Here is a 20,628-nt window from a genome sequence, read left to right on the forward strand (position 1 = left end):
GATGTTGCCCCACTGTCCGCATGGAAAATGTGGGAGAAGATTCCATTTAGGTCTAGTTGTACAGTAATAATAGGGAAGCACAGACAGTATGGAAATATCCTGTATTCGTCACGATGGCTGGCGTGTGTGTTTGTAGTCTGGAATAAATTCTTGCGAAATGGGCTGTATTTGAGATCTGAATGTTGAATGTTTTTGATGGTGGGCTTTTGGCAGGAATTGGTGTGTGCAGCTTTGAAGAGGTTTGTTGAGGTGGGGGTTTTGATGGGTTCCAGTTGTTGATGTGAAGGGTCTGGAACAGACTCCTCCTCTCACATGTCTTATATATAATGTCTTGCTTAAAGTAACCTCAGGACATTTTTCATGGACATATGTGTAATGTTGCCTTGTCCCAGCTGTTAAATTGTGTATATTTTCTTGTTTTAGATGTTGATTAAATGTGCTGCAAAGGATAATATGTCCATAAATATACAATTATCTGTATATTCAAATTGTACAATATTGTTTTTTTTTATTTTTTTATTAAAAGCATCAACAACATGTATTTAATATTAATATAAGTATATGCAAGTATACAGACTCATATTGTATGTGTAATGCAAAAGTCCATCCATGAACAGGTACATAGCTGTATATATCCACTAAAAAGAATGTACATACTGTATGAAGCTTATGTAGTTGTATATTCTGCATTTCATTGTGAGAGCAGTATTGTCCCAGAGCACTGTTATCAGCCCTTACACTGAGCTGAATCATTTGAGATATGCTGTTTTCTGCTAAACTCACTATGTCCCATGTTCCCCTAGGATAAAGACAAAGGCTCGTCAAACAAGACTCCTAAATTGGATCACAGCGATGGTGTCAAAGAGATGAAAGAGAAAGCTCCTAAGAGGAAGCTGCCCTTCACCGTCGGAGCCAATGGAGATCAGAAAGATTCTGATTCGGGTAAGGGGCGGGGCCAGCACATAGCACAGAACTGTGGGTAACAGGAAGTGTGTGAGCGTTTGTGTAGGCTTCTGTTGTTGTTTTTCTTCAGTGATGTGTGCCGTATGATAGAAGTGCTGATGGAGAAACCATTAGTCCTGTAATTGGAAATTTGTTGGATATGATATGCTGGAGAAGGGTGAGATAGCATACTCTTTTATTTATAGGGATCTTCTGATGTTAGTTCAGCCTAGATCATTATCATTTTTGTTCAAGTACTTCATTTGATCCTAACTGAATGCGGGAGTTTATGGCAAGCTGCACTTATGTTGCAATTTGGCTAGTTTTTCCGTTTGTTGCTGTGTTTTTTAGCTTGTGTAGAAAGACAGTGGTTTGAATATATTTTGAGTTGTGTGGTTTGTTTTATGGCTGTAATTTCTGCATGTTTTTGCAGTCGAAGCGCAGCCTCTCTGTAACCTTTTAGCGGGCCGTTGGCAGAACCCCCTCTCTTTTGAGACGTGGCTGTAAGGCGTGAAATCTTGCCCATTTTCTCTGTCATCAGACAATGCCTGAAGTGCTCATTGTGATGCTAATAGGGGGTGTGGTCACGTCCATTCTTTGACTGGCCTGTTTCTATGTTGGTCTCTCTTTCTCTGTCCAGTTCCAACCCTATTTTGCTCTCAACATTTAAGTGGAGTATTGCTTCTCCTTTTGTTTTCTCTATTAATAACAAATCCATTGAATGTTCCTTCAGATTTTTTAAGAATCCTCACTTTTAGGCCATGAAATTGCAGCTTCACAGTGTCAGTGAAGATAGCTTGGATTTGGTTGCATGTTTTTTTTATGCTGTATCAATGTCTGTTTCCTAATGGAATCTGTCCAGCTCTTGGCTGTACTCCACCTCATGCACCCTTACTGGGACTTTTTGATGTAGTTGAGCTGCTCTCTCCATGGTCTCCTCCCCCAGTTGGAAGGTTTCCAGTACAGGACTGGTTAGATCTTTGTTCCATTACCGCAGTGAGCTCCCACAACCACCTTTTCGGCTGATGCTGAAAGTTGGATGTGCATTTAATGTTTCACTGCAATGGGAGCTTTTTAATTAGTAAGCATTAGCAGTCACTACGAAAGCCATTATTAACTCAGTCCTGGCCAGAATGAAATAGAAAGGAAGATGTTAGGGCTGGGCGATATGAGCTAAAGAATGTATCTATTGATATTTTTCACATTTTGACAATTATCATGATGTTTCATATTTTTCAATTTATTCTCAAATTTGACATAGCTTTTTACTAAATGAAAACGATTTACATTCAACATTTAAAATCAATGACATATAAAAATATGAACATTTTTGGATTCAGTTCCACATTTAATTATTGTTGTTAATCTATGAATTTTGCAGTGTGTATGTAAAAAAAAAAAAAAAAAAACGGGTAAAGAGTGATCCCTGCGATCTAGTAAAAACAACCATTATAGTTTTGAAGTTGTCAACACTGCACAATGAATGTCTTATTTTCATCATATAAATCAGTGCATGTGCCACTGACTAAATAAAACACCTCTGATTTGGTACTGCATTCATTGCGTTTGCCGCTGATTGCCTACAGTACTGTAGTACAGGTCAGTGTTGTAAATAGAAACCTTTGATGCTGAACATAGAGCATTCACATATATGCACAGAGACATTTGAATGCAGCATGCCTATAAACTTTCTTGATCTTAAGATGAGTCAAACTGGCTTACTGACTTTGAGATAAACTTTACACAGTATTGTGATTTACACATTATTACATAATTTATATTATTAGCAAAGGTATCAAAATATCTCTAACCTAATGTAACTTCTAGCCCTAGCCGTTGGTGCAGATGGAAAGTGTTTTGTTTATTAGGCTGCAATAAGTTGGAATTGGTTCCCTAAAGAAATTAAACCTAAGAATAGCATGAGTACAGCAGAGATGACAAAGGTGGATGTGCTGCTAATAAAATTGCAGGTAATACTGATAAATAGACTGATGTTATTATAAATCTATACTGTTGTGATTGGTTTTTAAACCACCAAACTTATTTTTAATTTAAAATTTGAATGTAAAATATATATTTGAATGATTTCGTTTTAACTGTCCACAACTGCTGCTTCAATTTTAAAATGTGGTATAAAAAATATATTCTGATCGAATTGGGGGAAAAAGTACACAGAAAAAGTCTCATAGTACACAGGGCTCCAAACAAAAAATCGAGTAAGGAGCAATTGGCTCCTATAAGAAAAAAACGTAGGTGGCAAATTATTTTTTTAGGTGCCGAAGAATAAACGTGAGTTTGGGCTTAACTTGACTTGCAATTTAATTTTTATGATCATAAATGCGACTGTTTTAGTCACAGTTTGGAGCCTTGGTACAATTTTTTTATTTTTTTAAATAATTGACACAAAAACGTGGCTAAAAATAACTAACAGTTATCGTGTTCCTGGTATGTTCCAATATATTACACGTGACGGTGTATCAAAGCCGATGCCGAAGTAAAACGGAGCCATCTTCACAGTGTCACCGAGGGTGTTTCCTGTCCTCCATTTTCTGGAAGATTTCATTTGAAATACATAATTTATCTAGCTGATATTTTTACATTTCCTTCTCTGCATCTCTCTCATGGGCTCTCGTTGCGGTCTGCATTCAGGGAGACTGCAGAGATCGTCTGTGCCACTTAGCTCTAGTGCAGGAGCAACCCACAAGGCCCAAGAGCACTCAGAATACTTCCTCCATCTCTCAGTCTTCCTGCCTCCATCTTCTGTGTTTGCTCATTGCCTCTCTGTGCTTTCTCAGGCCGCAGACATCTTTGCTGCATTATGTATTAGAGGCTGAACTTGGCATGGAAATAGAATGCAGTGCCACTGCTCTAAAAAGCATTTGCTAGTGGTGATGCATTTTAGCGTGCAAATAACAATGCATTTCGAGAGGATATTACAGAGACTGAATAGCTTATGAGGTGCTTTTTTGGGATGCACACTGCATGGTCTGAGAACTTTGGGCATGCGAGCTATAGCAGATGGTGGAAGGGAGCTGCGGAGGGAGAATGTTGTGGATAAGGGTAAAGGGAGTGGGTTGGCTGATAAGAGACAGTAATATTTGCTGCTCCACTGCTGCCCACGCCTTGCTAACGCTGGCAGGCATGTGCGCTGGTACACTTGCACATGCAGTTGGTCTCTGGCTAACATGCACACACTGCATTTAGACCAAGCCGTGGAGCATTACCCATATTCCTGAAGGGAGGAATGTTTTTGTAGTATTTCATTTTCTGTCATGCAGCGCTCTTATGAATTATTCACTATTGTGATTTCACCGTATATATCAGATCTGGTGGTGCCTGAATTGTCTGCATCTGTTTTGCCTGGGTTTTATTACCGCGTTCTCCCACTGGTGCTGCTGCCCTTGCATTCTGAAGAGGTGAAGTGTGGCTTGCGTTCACACTGCCTCTGTGTTTGAGAAGCTCGGATAAAGGAGTCTGATACATTAACATTCTACATTCTCTCTGAGAAGAACCTTCAAGTGCTCCATGGATGGCTGACTTCATCATTAAGGTTGATGAAACCAATCCCCCTCACTCTTTTTTTAACCCCTCTACCCCTCACTGTCCTTTCATCAGCTGTGTGCAAAAGTATTCATCCCGCGGGCACTTCCTGTCTCTTTTGCCTTCATTTCCAGTTTTCCCTGGGCAGCTCATTGAGAGTTTCTGGCTTATGGTATTGGGGATTGTCTGGGGATCCATGTTTAATTTTGGGTTCTTATGAGTAGTGCTTACTAAGGCAAACATCACTATTAATATAGCTATTTTTGTGTTTGTCTATTCAGTGTTTACACACTGAACTGGAAGTCAGTCCATACCTCACACCTTTTGTTCTCCAGACCTGAATGTAGTGAGTTGTACTAATTTTACTTTCACTTTTCTAAGCAATTTGGTTTTGACGGTGGGTTCTTGACTTACCAGTAATAAACCACCCAAAACACCCCAGCAACAACATAGTTGTTTCATATACTTGTTTGTTTACCATTGGAATTTTCTCTAGTCTATTAGGCGATTGTCCATGTAACCCTCATTACTGAAGACTCTTGGGGTATTTTTTTGGTTTTTCTTTTTTTCTTCAGTTGTTCAGTTTTGTTCTCTTAGCTGATTAAAGACATTACAAACCTCACTTCTAACCAGCTCTTCTTTGTTTGTTTGTTTAAAAAAAAAAAAAAAAAGTTGTGCAACGTCTATTACAGGAGGTGGTTTTCAAAATAAGTCAGTTAAACCTGTTAGTAACATTAACATTAGTAACATTAACAAGTGATGATTTGTTGATGTTGATGATTTGTGCTCCTAGTATATCTGCACCTCGTCTGTTTAAGGCTCTTATTTCCCAAATTCAGTTTTTCCAGTTTCCTCATTTTAATGCAGGCTATATAGACCACAAATAAATCTAAATCTCTGTCAAAAACATGTTTATTGAATGAATTTCGGGTGAGAAGAAAAAAATTATTTTATAGTGTTTTACTTGCATCCACCACTAGGTGTCGATTCAACCTACAAATGAGAGATCTTTTTACTTCACTTTCTTGGGTTGTCACTTTTGTGAAAAAAAAAAAGTTTGATTTGAGTGACAAGTGTTCATTGAATCGATTGTAAAATCTAAATACGTCTAAATACATTTTATACGGCAAATAACACCAAATATAGATAAATCCACGGACAACAGGCAGGAGAAATGTAAAGATTCAATATATTGGTAAAGACCAATATTTCTTATGATTTATTGGTGTGAAGTTTCATGCACAATGACAAACAGGAGTGCAACATTCTCGAAAAACAGCAGACTGGACTGCCATAATGCAAAACATTTACTGCAGGCTTCAACATGGCTGTGTTTAGATTAGAAATTTCAACAACGCATAGGCGATTCTAGCCCGAATCTTTATCTGTATGCATGAGACAGTCTGAATCCCGGCAGAATTCACATTTCTGTTTTAAGAAGAGAAACATTGTGCAGAAGTATTATTTGTTGTTATGCATGTTGTCCGAAGCTGCAGTTGCTGTGTGACACGTGTTCCAAAAAAAAAAAACTAGACGCGCTCCGAGAGAAGGACGTTAAAATCAATTTCCTATTTTCGTTTTCGAAACTTGTGTTTGTTGGTCCAATCGATTTGTGCAATAGATTTTCGAACATAAAGTGACAGGTGACAGTCGACATGGTCAAGGTTTTAGACTAGACGGGAGAAGGTATGGGTCAAGAGTATGGGTTTTTCTAGAACTTCGTGCCAAGTTAAAGCGTTGTCGAGCTGTTTTTAATGAATTTTTTTAGATGTATTATTTTTAAGGATGGCCTGACTCTTAATGTCACATCACACAATTGTTGTGTAAACCGCTTTTTTTGGTTAAAATATTGTTTGCAGTGTATATTGGATGATTTGGTGCCATTGTCATATGGCAAACGCTCTGACAGTATATACTGTGTGACAGTAGGAATTTACAGAAGAGATGTTTGAACTTCAATTTATCTGCAATGTATAACATGACTTATAATACATTTAGCCTAATAGAATATTATCACGGCATATTATAATATAAACATTCTGTAGACAAATTCAACTTTATGAACACCAATTTGGGACGGATAGCTTAATCCATCAGTATACTTCTGTAATACTGTACAATTGTCATCAACTCAGTCGAGTATTTTAGGAGACTAAAAGTGCAAGCACTGTGTTTGTTAGTTCATCTGCCTGTTATAAACATGTTTAGACCACTTCTGCTGTTCATGCTCTTCTAGGTGTGAATCACAGGAATGTTACTAGTGCGCATGTGTTAAGTGTTTGGGTACATTAAACGTAAGTGTTTACTGGTGTTAGCAAAAATGCATCAGCCCAAAACAGTAAAGAATAATTCCTGGGAAGAACTTTGTTGCTGGAAGCATTTGTGTCTGGCTTCCTCTCCCTATAAATTATGCTTGTGGCCTTAAGCAAATCACTACGTTGGGAACAACAAGCTGGCTAGTAGATCTTCCATAGATTAGACAAGAGCAGAAATCTAGATGACAGGATTGTTTTGCCTTGTTGGATTTTTATTGGTGTTAATGGCACAGGAATGCCTGCGTGACATTTGGGTATGTTTGTGCAGTTTGAGGCTTGGGGATCACACAGTGGAAACTGGCAAACACAAAGATGGCTCTCCCACTGTAAGTCGATAGCACGGGTGAGAGATGGCTGTAAAGAACCGGACGGCTGCATTGTAAGGCAGATATGTTGACACTGACATACTGAGAATAATTGATGGGTGTTTCTGTGAAGAACAGCTGCTTTTGTTCAAACGCAGCGGTGACCTTGCCTCAGCCACATTGAAATGTGAACACCGGCCATTTTGTAATCTGTGACAGGCTGCCAAGTCATAGCCTTAAAGAAACACACACACGTGCTAGAATGGCATCGGAGGACCCCTCCCTCCCCATGAGGCTTTTGGGTAATCTCACACCATGGCTGCAGCCACCAGCAGGCGTTCACATGGGCCAAGCGGCTGGGAATTTACCCAAGGCTTCTCTTGACCTTCTGGCTGCTAAGGATGGCATATTCAAGGATATTGTGTCTATTCATAGCGTTCATAAGGCTGGTTTGTGGGTTAATATGCCCCTTTTTCTCCTTAACAGAAAAACAAGGTCCTGAGCGGAAGCGGATTAAAAAAGAGCCCACTAACACCAGGAAGTCAGGCCTGCCATTTGGGATGGGCATGCCAGGGATCCGGGCTGGGTACCCCCTCTCTGAGCGGCAGCAGGTGGCTCTTCTCATGCAGATGACGGCAGAGGAGTCCGTAAACAGTCCAGGTGCGTGTTTGTCATGGACGCCACGTCTTAGAGGCTGTGAGCGGGCCCAGTGGCTTCAGTAGCTTCCACTGTCCCTGCTGCACTTTCACGCTATTCTTCATTTAAACACACACCACAGCACTTAATTAAAATTCAATTAAATAAGATAACCCTCATCAATTTCCATCACTTCAGTGAAATGAACATCTGAAATCTTAATCCACTGTTGTTCATCAGCCCTCCAGGACTGTTGATAGAGCAACAAGGGACTTGGTTGTACTGTTTCAATATGAATTGTTCAGATTTGATTCAATTGGCTCGGGTGGTTTTGCATTCTAATGTTGGAGCTTGAGAAAAATAAAAGCTTGGATTGTGTTGCATTTATTTCAAACGTCTGTTGTCACATTTTGTTTTCTAAGATAGATTAATGGTATTCTATGAAGTTTTAGTATGCATGTCTATCAGATTACTAAAATTTAGCACTTCCTCTTCAAATAGTTCAAAAGATTTATTTTTCCAAAACAAAAGACTACGTACACCCCTAAACTCACCCCTGCAGAGCACTTTTGCATGCCAGTTATTGTTGTGCATACTCTTTATGTTGTACTGAATCTAAGTGTCTAAAAAATAGAAACTTAGTGTAGCTATATGTAGCTCTGTCTTCCCTGGGGTCATTAATACATTTCCTTGTTTATAAACTTAATAGTTCTTCAGTTTGCTTTAATTTTGTTATTGACAATATCATACAAATCCAAGATGTGAAATTCTGATGAAATTGCATACTTTAGTCAAAAGATGTAATGCAGACAGATGGTGTCATTTGCCATGTTTGTTGTACAGGACTGCCACCTTGAGGTCAGAGCAAACAAAACCCACTCAGCTGCTCAAGTCAGAGGAACATAAAGGGATACTCCACCCCAAAATGAAAATTGTGTCATTAATCACTTACCCCCATGTCATTCCAAACTTATAAAAGCTTAGTTCGTCTAAATTGGAACACAATTTAAGATATTCTGGATGAAAACCTGGGAGGCTTGTGACTGTCGGAACAAAGCTTTTACAGGTTTGGAACGACATGTGGGTATATGATTAATGATATCATTTTCATTTTGGGGTGGAGTTTCCCTTTAACTTTTTTGACTCAAAGACCCCACAACTGGGTGTTTTTTTTTCTTTTCTTTTTTTCTACAATACACTTTTTCAACAAACTGACTTGTTTTTTTTCTCTTTTTGTTTTAATTGTTAGAAATAATTTTACATCCAATAAGCATAATTTCTTTTATTATAGAAATTAGAGAAATTACCATCCCATCTTGTGACCCCCTTGGAAGTTTGCTGAGACCCCCATACAGTGCCCCAACCCACATGGTTGAAAACCACTTCTATACGTAATTGCTGTTAATACTTATATTTTTGTTCAGACACAACACCAAAGCACCAGTCACAGTCAAGTCTGGGTCAGAAGGGGACACCAAACTCTGCCTCCAAAACCAAAGACAAAGTGAACAAGCGGAATGAGAGGGGTGAGACGCGGCTGCACCGAGCAGCCATACGTGGGGAGGCACGCCGGATAAAGGAACTCATCAACGAGGGGGCTGATGTGAATGTAAAAGACTTTGCAGGTAAAGGCAGCAATCAGAATTCCCCTGCCCTTCACTTGCATGCTGTTGATATTGAATGGTATATTAAGTGATTAGGTGATCTCAATCTGGTTAAAATGGTCTAATTATTAAACTATTTTTATAACATAGATGAGCACACACTTAATAATGACATGCCTTTTAATTTAGGCTGGACTGCACTGCATGAGGCGTGTAACAGAGGGTATTACGATGTGGCCAAGCAGCTGCTGGCAGCCGGGGCTGAGGTTAACACCAAGGGCCTGGATGACGACACGCCTTTACATGATGCGTCTAACAATGGCCATCTTAAAGTAAGTACCTCAGAACAGATGTTCCAAGTTGAGATTTATTTTAAAATTAAAAAAAAAATGCTAACATTGGCATCTTGATTTACAACCATATTCTGGTTTTATAGGTTGTGAAGCTGCTGTTACGATATGGAGGGAATCCTTCTCAAATCAACAGAAGAGGAGAGACTCCATTAAAAGTGGCAAATTCGAAAACAATGCTTGACCTGTTGCTGGGAAAAGGCACTTACACCTCCAGTGAGGAAAGTTCCTCAGGTGTGTTATCATGCAGTTATTGTTTGAATAATTCCAGAAAGTGTCTAACAGGAAATGTGTACCTTACGTTGATATTAAGAGTTCTTGTTTGTATCAACAGAATCTTCTGAAGAGGAGGATGCCCCATCATTTGCCCCATCCAGCTCTGTTGATGGCAATAATACAGACTCAGAGTTTGAGAAGGGCTCAAAGTTAAAAGGGAAGGGCATGGACCCACCCAAATCAACCACCACTCCGGTCAAGGATGAGTACGAGTTTGACGAGGATGACGAGGAGGAGCGTGTCCCACCTGTGGATGACAAGCATCTGCTCAAGAAAGAGTTCCGCAAGGATCCCGTCAGCAAGACAAACAACTTAATCTCCATACCCAAGATGGAGGTTAAAACTTATTCCAAAAGCAACTCGCTAACACCAAAGAAGGCTGTGCGCAGGATCCTGTCGGACAGCAACAGCTCGGACGAGGATGACAGGACGTTGTGTTTCACACCCACGACCACACCAAGGCAAACTGCAACTCAGACCAACGTCAAGAGCCGGGACTCGACGTCGCTGAGCTCCAAGCAGCAAAAAGACAAAAATAAAGTCAAGAAGAAGAGGAAGAAGGAGACAAAGAATAATGTTAGTAAGGAGGTGCGCTTTGATAAAGTGAACGACAAGTTTTGCACATCAGATTCTGAGATTGGGGACCTGGAGAGTGAGGATGATAAAGGATCCATGCAGAGTGCAAATTGTGTAAAAGACTCTTCTACACTGAGCCTCAAAGACTCCTCTGTTTTTAGTTCTCTGTCCACCTCGAATTCATCCTCCACACATGGGAGTCTGAGCTCTCAGAAACACACACAGTCTCTGGCAGAGCAGCACCCAAAGCAGTGGAGGACAGATGGCTGGAAGACTGTGTCCTCTCCAACGTGGTCTGATGTCAGCTCCCTCTCAGACTCAGTCAGAACAAGGCTTTCCAGCGAGTCAGACTACTCTTCTGCCGACTCAAGCATTGAGTCTGTGAAACAGGTGAAAAAGAAAGTACAAGATAACAGAAAGAAAAACAACACTCATACCAATGCAGTAGACAGAAAGAACTCTGAGTTTTACAAGAACTCGAACACAGTTGGGGCCATTTCTAAAACAGACAAAGATGGAAAAGTGTTGAAGAAACACAAAGTGAAACACAAACACAAAAGTAAGGAAAAAGATAAGGCTCCAAGTGTTGTGTTGAGTCAAGACATGAATGAAAAGTTTGTCAAGAGCTTTTCTTTTGACTTTGATGATACACGGCAGAAGTCTCTCATTGTTGAGACCGAGTCACCTTCTGAAAATAGGGTCAAACTTTCCAAACATGAGAAAGACCATTTTAAGAAGGAGGACAGACTGTCAAAGGGTAAATCAGAAGACAAGGACTGGCCATCTAAAGAAGCTCAAAGGGTGATCAAGGAAGAGAGGTCAAAGAAGACAAAGGAGTCCAACAAGGAAAAGGTGAGCAAAGAGGAGAGGGACAAACCTTTGAAGGCTGAGAAGGAGAGAAGCATAAAAGACAAAGACAAGGCAAAAGAGGAGAAGCAGAAAGCCCATAAAGATGATAAAAAGAAAAAGTCTAAGGATAAGTCCCTCAAAATTGACAAAAAGAATGAGCAAAAAGACGACAAACATTTTAAGTCTGAGAAAAGCATAAAAGAAGAAAAGGAAAAGTCTAAGAGGGATAAAAACATCAAAGAAGACCCTGATTATGAAGACTTTGACTTAAAAAATCACCTACTAGAGGACACCAAGATGAGTGCGTCCGATGACCCCCATGATCGGTGGCAGTCAGATATGTCTTCTGACAGTTCGCTTTATGGAGATGATAGCTGGGACGCTCCTGTAAAAGAATACAAAGCAAATAATGCGGTCAAGTTAATTGTAGAAACAGTGAAGGAGGAAAGCAGGGATAGAAAAAAGGAAAATAAGGTCAAAGATAAAAAGCCAGATCATGGAGAAAAACGTCCTGAAAAGGAAACTGCATCAAAGAAGAGAGACAAGGAATCCTCTGAAAAGAATGCTGAAAAGAAAAAAGACTGGACCGACAAACAAAAGTTTAATTCTGGTCAGTCGCTGGAAAAGGAGAAGAAACGAAAAGAATCAGCAGAGGGTGTCAAAGAGAAGAAAGAGAAGGATTCTGTGGATGGCACCAGAGACAGAAAAGATTCCTATGAGTTTACTAAAGAAAGGAAAGACTCCAAAACAAAACAAGAATCTTTGAGAGATGACTATGGGAGTGAGGCCTTCTTTAAAGACAAAGCAGAGAACGAAACCACTTGTAAGTCTGACCCCAGGGAGAGGAACCACTCTGGAAAGGAAAGGGAGAAGAAAATGGATGGTGTGGAAAAGAAAGAGAAGTCCAAAGGAGAAAAACACAAGGACAAGCCTAAGGACAGAAATTTGGATCAGGAAAAGGAGAAACCTGAGAAAAACTCAATTGATAGGTCAATGAAAGAGAAAGATCCAGAAAGGGCCTCCAAAGAAAAGCGAGATGCGGTTAAAGAAAAGCATAAAGATTCTCATAGCAAAGAAAAAGAAAGGAAGATGTCATCTGAACAGAATAAAGATAAGAAAGAAAAGACATCCCAAGACAAACATGCTGATAGAGACAAAGATTTATTGGAGTTTAAGAAAGAAGAGAGAAAACCTGAAAAGGTGAGAGAGAAGACATGGTATACAATTGCAGATATTTTTACAGATGAGAGTGAGGACGAAGATGACAATTATAATGGGGGTGTTGCAAAATTTAGTGACTCTCTTGGACTGTCAGATTCGCACAGGAAAGATTCCACGCCTGACAGAGATGAAATGGATAATTTCCAAACAGATAAAAATAAGAAATACTCTGAGGGGAAAACACATTCCACAGAAAAACAAAAAGACAAGGAACATAAAGATAAGAAGAAAGAGAAGGCAGCATTTGATGCTGGAAAAGAGAGAAAAGCCTCCATGGAAAAACACAAAGATAAAAAGGACAAAGATTCAACCGACACTAAACACAAGGAACGTAAGGACAGAGCATCTGTGGATTCAAATCAAGACAAGAAAAGCAAGCAGAAACTTCTCGACAAGAGAGACGTCAGTGAAGAAAAGGGCAAAAATAAATACAAAGACAAGACAGAGCACTTAAAAGAACGCAAATTTTCAAAGGGGAGTGGTGAAAATGAGAAATCCTTGTTGGAGAAACTTGAGGAGGAAGCGATGAATGATTATAAAGATGATTCCAATGATAGAAATAGTGAAATTTCATCAGACAGTTTCACAGACAGAGGTCATGAGCCTGTTCTAAGCAGCTTTTATGATTCCTCCAACATTAGCATACCCGACATTTCCGAGGAGAGAAGAGAGTCTATCTCAATCTCTAATGCACAGGACAAGTTCCGAGAGAAAGAGAGGCATAGACATTCATCTTCTTCATCATCCAAAAAGAGTCATGACAAAGAAAAGGAGAAAGTCAAGAAAGAAAAGGGGGAGAAAAAAGATAAGTCAGAGGAGATCAGAGAATCCTATGGCCGCAGAGAAAGCTTGCCCTTTGACAAAGAGCCCATGCCTTTGGAGGCCGACCCTTACACTTTTCCATATGGTTCCAAAGCTGATGGTGAGGATGACTTGGAAAAAACTCTGGAGTTTGAGAAGGAGATGTCCAAAAAGGACAAAACAAACAGTGTCATCAACAGTGAGAAAATAAAAGACAAAAAGAAGAAAGAGAAACACAAGGAAAAAGTGAAAGAAGAAAAGCATAAATATTCTGATGGTTTTGGCTCCCTGAGGCACTCAAAAGAGGAACAGAAATCTGGATTGAAGGAAAACACTCAAGTCACAAGTCTTAAAGAGAAATCTAAAGAAGACAGTTCTAAATTTGATGGGAAATATAAGGACAGAAATAAAGATATCATGGATAAAGAGAGAACAGATGTCAAGGCAAAGGTCAAAGATGAGAACGACAAATTCAGCCAGTCAAAAGAGACCGCTCGAAAAGACAACCGGCCTCGTGAAAAGCTGTTGGTTGATGGTGATCTTAGACTAACAAGTTTTGGGAAAATGCTTAGTTTAAAAGATCAGGAGATTGAAGAGCGCCATAAAAAGCACAAGGAGAGAATGAAACAGATGGAAAAACTGAGGCATCGTTCAGGCGACCCAAAACTCAAAGATAAAACTAAGTCAACTGAGGAACTAAAGAAGAACCGCAGTGAACTCTCCAAAAAATCTGCTTCAGTGGAAACTGCTTTGAAAGAGAAAAAGATAAAAGATATTTGCCTTTCAACCCAAATGATGTCACCCGATAGAAAACCACAACCTATGGACAGCCAGAACTCAAAAGACTGGCTCGCTGGCCACCAAATGAAGGAAAGTCTTCCTGCATCTCCACGACCCGACCAGAACAGACCAACAGGTGTCCCCACCCCAACATCTGTGATCTCATGTCCAAGCTATGAGGAAGTCATGCAAACTCCACGCACTCCATCCTGCAGTGCTGAGGACTATCCTGACATCATGTTCGAGAGTCTTGAGTGCCAGAATTCCTCAGCAACAACCATGTCCATGAATGCCTGCTCTCCATTCTTTGACAGATATTCGAACTCGTCAAGTAACTTCCAGGAGGGAACATGCATAACACCAGCAAAGAACATGCAGTTACCCCTTGTGAGTCGGTCTGTCACCTCTGATGTCAGAAGACCTCTTGAGATTGAGTTCAAAGTAGAGGCAGATAAGTTAAGACAGCAACATATACTAGAAGGCACAGCATTTGAGTCTTCAGCGTCACATCTTTCTGAGGACAAGATGGCAGCTGACCGACTTAATTTCATTTCCTCTTCATTCTGTTTATCACCTATTGACATGATGTCTCCCAGGCCTGACCCACCCCTACCAGATGATGTACCATCTACTGTAAATTCCATCAGTGATGGCATTGAACACACAGGGAGTGTCTTTAACAACTATCTCATGAAGCCCTCAACTCCAGTCCATAGACCTGACCCCCAGGAGCCTTGTCTGGATATTGCTGCTCCCCCAACTCCAGCCCCTGCTGCCCTGCCTCCCATGGACATTGATGATCTTTCAGAGCCCCACCAGAGTGGACCCGGTCTAACACCAGCCCATCCTGTTAGTGGAAGTGACTACTTTCCTCCTGTTGTTGAAGAGCAAGAAGATGATGAGGAAGAAGATGATGATTTTGTTGAGGATGCCAGAGGTCACCATGCTGAAGAGGATACCATCCAATCTAGAGATGATCCTGCTTATTCACTTGGGATTGAGGAATCTGACAAAAAGTCTTGGCTTGAATCTCCAGATAGAAGAGATCCTGATGTACTTCCAATAACACCAACCCATCTTCAAGACAACTACACGGACAACTCAGGTGATCAGTCCTTAGGCTGGAATTCAGAAGTGATAATGAAATCACCTCATGAGAGTTACAGAGAGGTCGAGGCAGCTGTCTCAAAGATTAGCAGTCCCTATTCACACTCTGATTGTGAAATGCAGCATATGCCAGGTGTAATGCCTGTGACACCACCTCACTCTACTTATTCAACAGCTTACTGTCCAACACAAATATCTGACTCTCATTATGAGCTCCACAAAGACACAGTGGAAGACATTCAATCACCAGAAAGACCTGTAACGGAGGCATTGGAGACAGAATCGTCTCAACTAGAAACTTTCTTCACTGATTGCAAACCAATTCCTGAGGAAGCTCCGATGGACATAGAGCCCTCATGTATGATGAAAGACAATGGACAAGATTCTCCGCCCTATGCTGCAGAGAACAGCATGCCTGTAGCCCCACCAGTCAGCCAAGAACCTGTTGTTTCATGGGCAGATCCATTCTCTGTTGCAGCTGATGAAATGGATGACATGGGTCCCTTCTCAATACCAGACCTTCCTTTTCAAGAGAAGGAGATGCAGGATCCGGATATAACAGCCCCAGAGACTGCAGAGAGTAAGGAGACAAGACCTCCAGTCATTGAGACAAACGAAAATGATATAATTGATGTTGGCCTGCCAAGTTTGTCCAATGCACCTTGTTCTCCTGCAGTTGTACCTCCAACTGAATCTGATCAGGATTTGATCCCCCCAATAAGTGACAATGACTATAGACCACAGTGTGAGTTGGAGCCAGAGCCTCAGAACTTCCCAGATGTTCCTCCCATAAAAGAAGCAATTCCAGAGGAGAGGAGAGCATTTGAAGAAGGGAATGAAAACAACAGTAACTTGTTCTCTACTGAAAGTGAAAAGGACCATGAATACAGGAAAAAGGAAACAACCCCAGACTCCATGATGCCATCTGTTATGGTACAATACTTGGATCTACCAGTCACCACAAAACCACTTTCATTAGGACATAATCCTGTGGTAGCTTTGGGTCCCTCATGTAGCCCCCATCCTTCTGTTCAGGTCCCAACTGTCTCAGTGCCTAGCAGCACCCAAGTATCAGAGGCACTTGAAACAACCACCAAGTTGTCAGTGGCCATACCAGTGTCTGAGGCACCCAAGAAAATTGAGGAAATACCTCAGAGGATGACCCGGAAAAAGGCTCAGATGCTGGCCAATCAGAACAAGCAGAGTGCTGCGCTAAGCTCGTCAAGCATCACCTGTTCGGTATCCTCCTCATCAGTCACCACAAGTGTGACCACCTCTTGTGTGACTGTAGAAAAGGAGAAAGAGCCCATCAGCTCCACCACAACTCAAACATCTACTCCTGCCCCTGCACTAATCACCAAAACAAAAGGTAGGCCTGTTGAGGATGACGACAACCAGTCCCAACATCCACGCAAGAGGAAGTTTTCAAAATCAGGCCAGCAACAGGTGCAAGTTCAGCTTGTGAACACAGCAATGAAGCAGACTCGGGAAATGATACAGCAGACACTGGCAGTCATTGTCAATGCCATCAAATTAGATGAAATAGAGCCATACCACAGTGACCGTTCCAACCCTTATTTTGAGTACCTCCAGATCCGCAAGAAAATTGAGGAAAAGCGGAAGATTTTGTGCTACATAACACCTCAAGCTCCCCAGTGTTATGCAGAGTATGTGACATACACAGGATCCTATCTACTTGATGGCAAGCCTTTGAGCAAGCTTCATATTCCTGTGGTAAGATTTTTATTTAACACTATGTCCTAACCAAGAGTTTAATTATACTGACAAGAAATTCTCTGTCATATCTGATGTTGAATGTATTATATGGAGCAAGATTTTGGACTGTTCTCTATCCATGTTAATGTTTCCATTGTTGAGCTGTAGGGATGTCTTGCTGAACATTAGTCATTCAGATTCAGTTTTCCTGAAAGACAAAATGTGACAACTTTCTCTACTTTCTTAGATTGCTCCACCCCCATCTTTGTCGGAGCCTCTGAAGGAGCTGTTCAGACAACAAGAGGCAGTGAGAGGAAAACTAAGACTGCAGCACAGCATCGAGAGGGTAAACTCTTACTCTTTGGATTTAGTCTTTCCCTCCTGTTTTCTCCCCTCTACGCATCACTGAGCTCATTTCAGAAGCCACCCTGTTAGGATGCCATGTTCACACGTCGCAAATCCTTTGATGAATCATCAAAGGCCTTGTGTAATAGAACAGCAACTTATCTGATATATACATTTTAACTAAGTAAGCATATTACAGTACAATCAGGCTCCCCATTTTATTTTCTTCTCATGTTCTTACTGTGACTTGAAGACCTTGACCTTGATCGTTCATCAATACTGTCTGCAAGATTTGTCCCTTGGTTATTAGATGCTCATAAAGTATGGTTAATTCAGTCTGTCTGACTCTGATTTAATTTCCCCTTACAGGAGAAGCTGATTGTATCTTGTGAGCAGGAAGTGCTTCGTGTTCATTGCAGAGCAGCAAGAACGATCGCAAATCAGGCCGTTCCCTTCAGTGCTTGCACAATGCTTCTCGACTCAGAAGTCTACAACATGCCATCAGAAAGCCAGGTGGGTACTCATTTAAAAAATTTGTATTAACACACGAAAGATGTTAAAAGCCTTTCAACATAGATTTTCTTACATCTGTAACAAATTGTGTTTTTAGGGGGATGAAAACAAGTCTGTGAGAGACCGCTTTAATGCTCGACAGTTTATCTCCTGGATTCAAGATGTGGATGATAAGTACGACCGCATGAAGGTGAGGAGCATTCTTATGCATCACTCATATGTGGTAAATGTACCCAATACAAGTTCCATTTTTAAAATGGACCTACACTTTTATTGATAGAACTCAACTTGAATGTAGCATTATAACATTTTAAAAAGTATTTAACAGATGCATGAAACTTTCTGAATGGTGGTCTGTCTCATTCTGTCAAAATCTGCAGAACTTCTATGTCAATAATACATTATATTTTTCAGTGGTGTATAAAGTACCTGAAAATCATACTCAAGTAAAAGTTCCGATATCTAACCAGAAAATGACTTTCGTAGAAATTGAAGTCACCGTTAAGAATATTACTTGAGTAAAAGTCTTAAAGTATTTGATATGTATTGCCCTTAAGAACGAAAAGTATTTTTTCAATCTTAAACGTACTTAAGTATTGAAAGTAAAAGTACACGTAAATGCAAAATGGAAAAGAAGCAAATATATATATAAAATGTTCATACACAGCTTGACTAGCAAGATTGTGTTCAGTTCAGTTTTAACTATTTCTTCCATTTTGTATTTTTGGGTAAGAATAAGAAGTACTTCATCTTCTGTACTTAGTGTTTTTTATTCCAACATAAGAAAACATTTCTGGAATCTGCATCTGAAATAGCATTTAAGACATGGATTAATCTAAACTGCAGTTACAGATGTATAAATAGGCTTAATGATTTGTTTTTAACATAAAACAGTGAATACTGATATTTGAAATGAAACATGGAAAAAAAAGTCAATGTGAGATTAAAACCGTCAGTAGGTGACAGCAAGTGAATGTTAATGAGTGTGTCATTAAGATTCAACCGATTCATTAAAAATATATTTAATTCAGAAACAAAGCATTTGACTGTGTTAAACAGTGAATCGCTGAATCATTTATTCAACCGATTCGTTAAAAAAGCTGATTAATTCTATAAGTAAACTCCATCCATTGCTCAGAGATGCAAAACAGTGCTGTGATCTTTGTTGGGAACTACTTTTGTTGGCAAAGTTGAGCAGAAACAAGCAATATTATGTCTAAAATGTAAGTCACTTATTGCTTTACTGAACTTGTATAAAATTATTATTAAATGTGTTCATGCATCTGCAGAAAAACATTACTCTTTGTGTGATATAGATTAAGTTAACTAGTATGGAATTAGTATCCCGCCAAATGTATTGCAGTCATAGATCGAAAAATAATAAGCATAAATAAAATATTTAAAAACGTGTGTAAAATAATAACGCAAAAAAAAACAGCGGAGTCATGGATTGAAAAATAATAAGCGTGAATCAAAAATGTAAACACATTTTTAATTATATTGCACATAACTGAAACGTGAATTCTAGATTTTCCAAATCGCAAACAAAATCAGGTTTCCTGCTCATGTTATTTTTTGTGTGCTTGTGGTCTTTCCCCCTTTGCTCTTGTTTCCACATTCTGCACTTGCGTTTCTAAAAGTTGCAGTTAGAGTTTCATGTAAATCAGGGCAGGCTTCAGCTTCACCATTGGGCCACAAGTTCTAGATTGACAGCTGCTCCCTATCCAATCAGTCCAAGTCGAGTTTTGTGCGTTGTTATTTTACACGTGTTTTTAAATATTTGACTTTTGCTTATTATTTTTCAGTCTGTGGCTGCAATACATTTGGCGGGATTCTAATCCCATAAACTAGGCCTACATTTAATAATATAAATATAAAAAGCATACAAAAAAAAATTTGCTGTCTACAATATAGAATGCCTGGAATATTGAGTTTTAATAGACTAATAAATGTGTGTGCACTCTGTGTATGATTCAGTGATATAGACTACTTGATAACATCAGATTGCACATTATTACAACAATATTTACCATATTATCAGAGACGATGCTGTATATCGCAAACCCCAGCCTCGACTTGAGTGGAAAAGTGACACGCACTAGTTTGCACATGAGCAAAAGTGTTTTTAGGAGTCTAACTTGCAAACACTAGACCACTGATTCGTCAAACCTGCTTTCCTGCAGTCTGTGTTCTTCTGTCTATTTTGTAGCAAGTAACGAATATACTTAGGGGAAATGTATCGGAGTAAAAGTGTACATTTTATTAGGAAATGTAGTGGAGTAAAAGTTGCCTTTAATATATATATAAACATAAAAACTCAAGTAAAGTACAGATACTCCCAAAAAATACCTAAGTACTGTAACACAGTATTTTTACTTCGTTACATTACAACACTGATATTTTTTTTTAGGGCTGTCAGTTTAACTTGTTAATTAGTCATAAAAAAATAATGACACACTGGCCCCGCCCCCAGGCCTGTAAGTCCATACAGTTGACTTGACAAAAGTGATTCAGGGCAACAAACCCATAAATGCAGTTATGCTCCTAAAATTCAAGATATGGGGCAAAAAAAAATTATATCATAAGATAAGCGATACCATATGAGACCGTTATGTGACTGTGACTAATTTCTGAATGAATCTGCATTTTAAAGAATCCAATGGTTTCTGGCAGTTATAGTTTCTTTCTTACTTAAATTGTAAACAGTTTTGGACTTGCATTGTATGAACAAAATATACTGGGAATGTTGCTC

The 20,628-nt window shown here is 39.7% G+C and overlaps 1 protein-coding gene across 1 annotated transcript in view; it reads left to right on the forward strand.

Annotated features, from left to right (window-relative positions):
- Nucleotides 1-20,628, forward strand: part of ankrd11 (ankyrin repeat domain 11) — a 129,387-nt gene that overhangs the window by 104,481 nt on the left and 4,278 nt on the right. The window contains exons 4-12 of the mRNA XM_026268189.1: nt 804-942; nt 7,589-7,762; nt 9,163-9,363; nt 9,532-9,674; nt 9,779-9,926; nt 10,027-17,036; nt 17,266-17,364; nt 17,733-17,876; nt 17,974-18,066. Of these exons, the coding sequence (XP_026123974.1) occupies nt 804-942; nt 7,589-7,762; nt 9,163-9,363; nt 9,532-9,674; nt 9,779-9,926; nt 10,027-17,036; nt 17,266-17,364; nt 17,733-17,876; nt 17,974-18,066 (8,151 nt within the window). The remainder of the gene's footprint in view (nt 1-803; nt 943-7,588; nt 7,763-9,162; nt 9,364-9,531; nt 9,675-9,778; nt 9,927-10,026; nt 17,037-17,265; nt 17,365-17,732; nt 17,877-17,973; nt 18,067-20,628) is intronic.

This window comes from Carassius auratus, chromosome 7, assembly GCF_003368295.1.
Source record: "Carassius auratus strain Wakin chromosome 7, ASM336829v1, whole genome shotgun sequence".
NCBI lineage: Eukaryota > Metazoa > Chordata > Actinopteri > Cypriniformes > Cyprinidae > Carassius > Carassius auratus.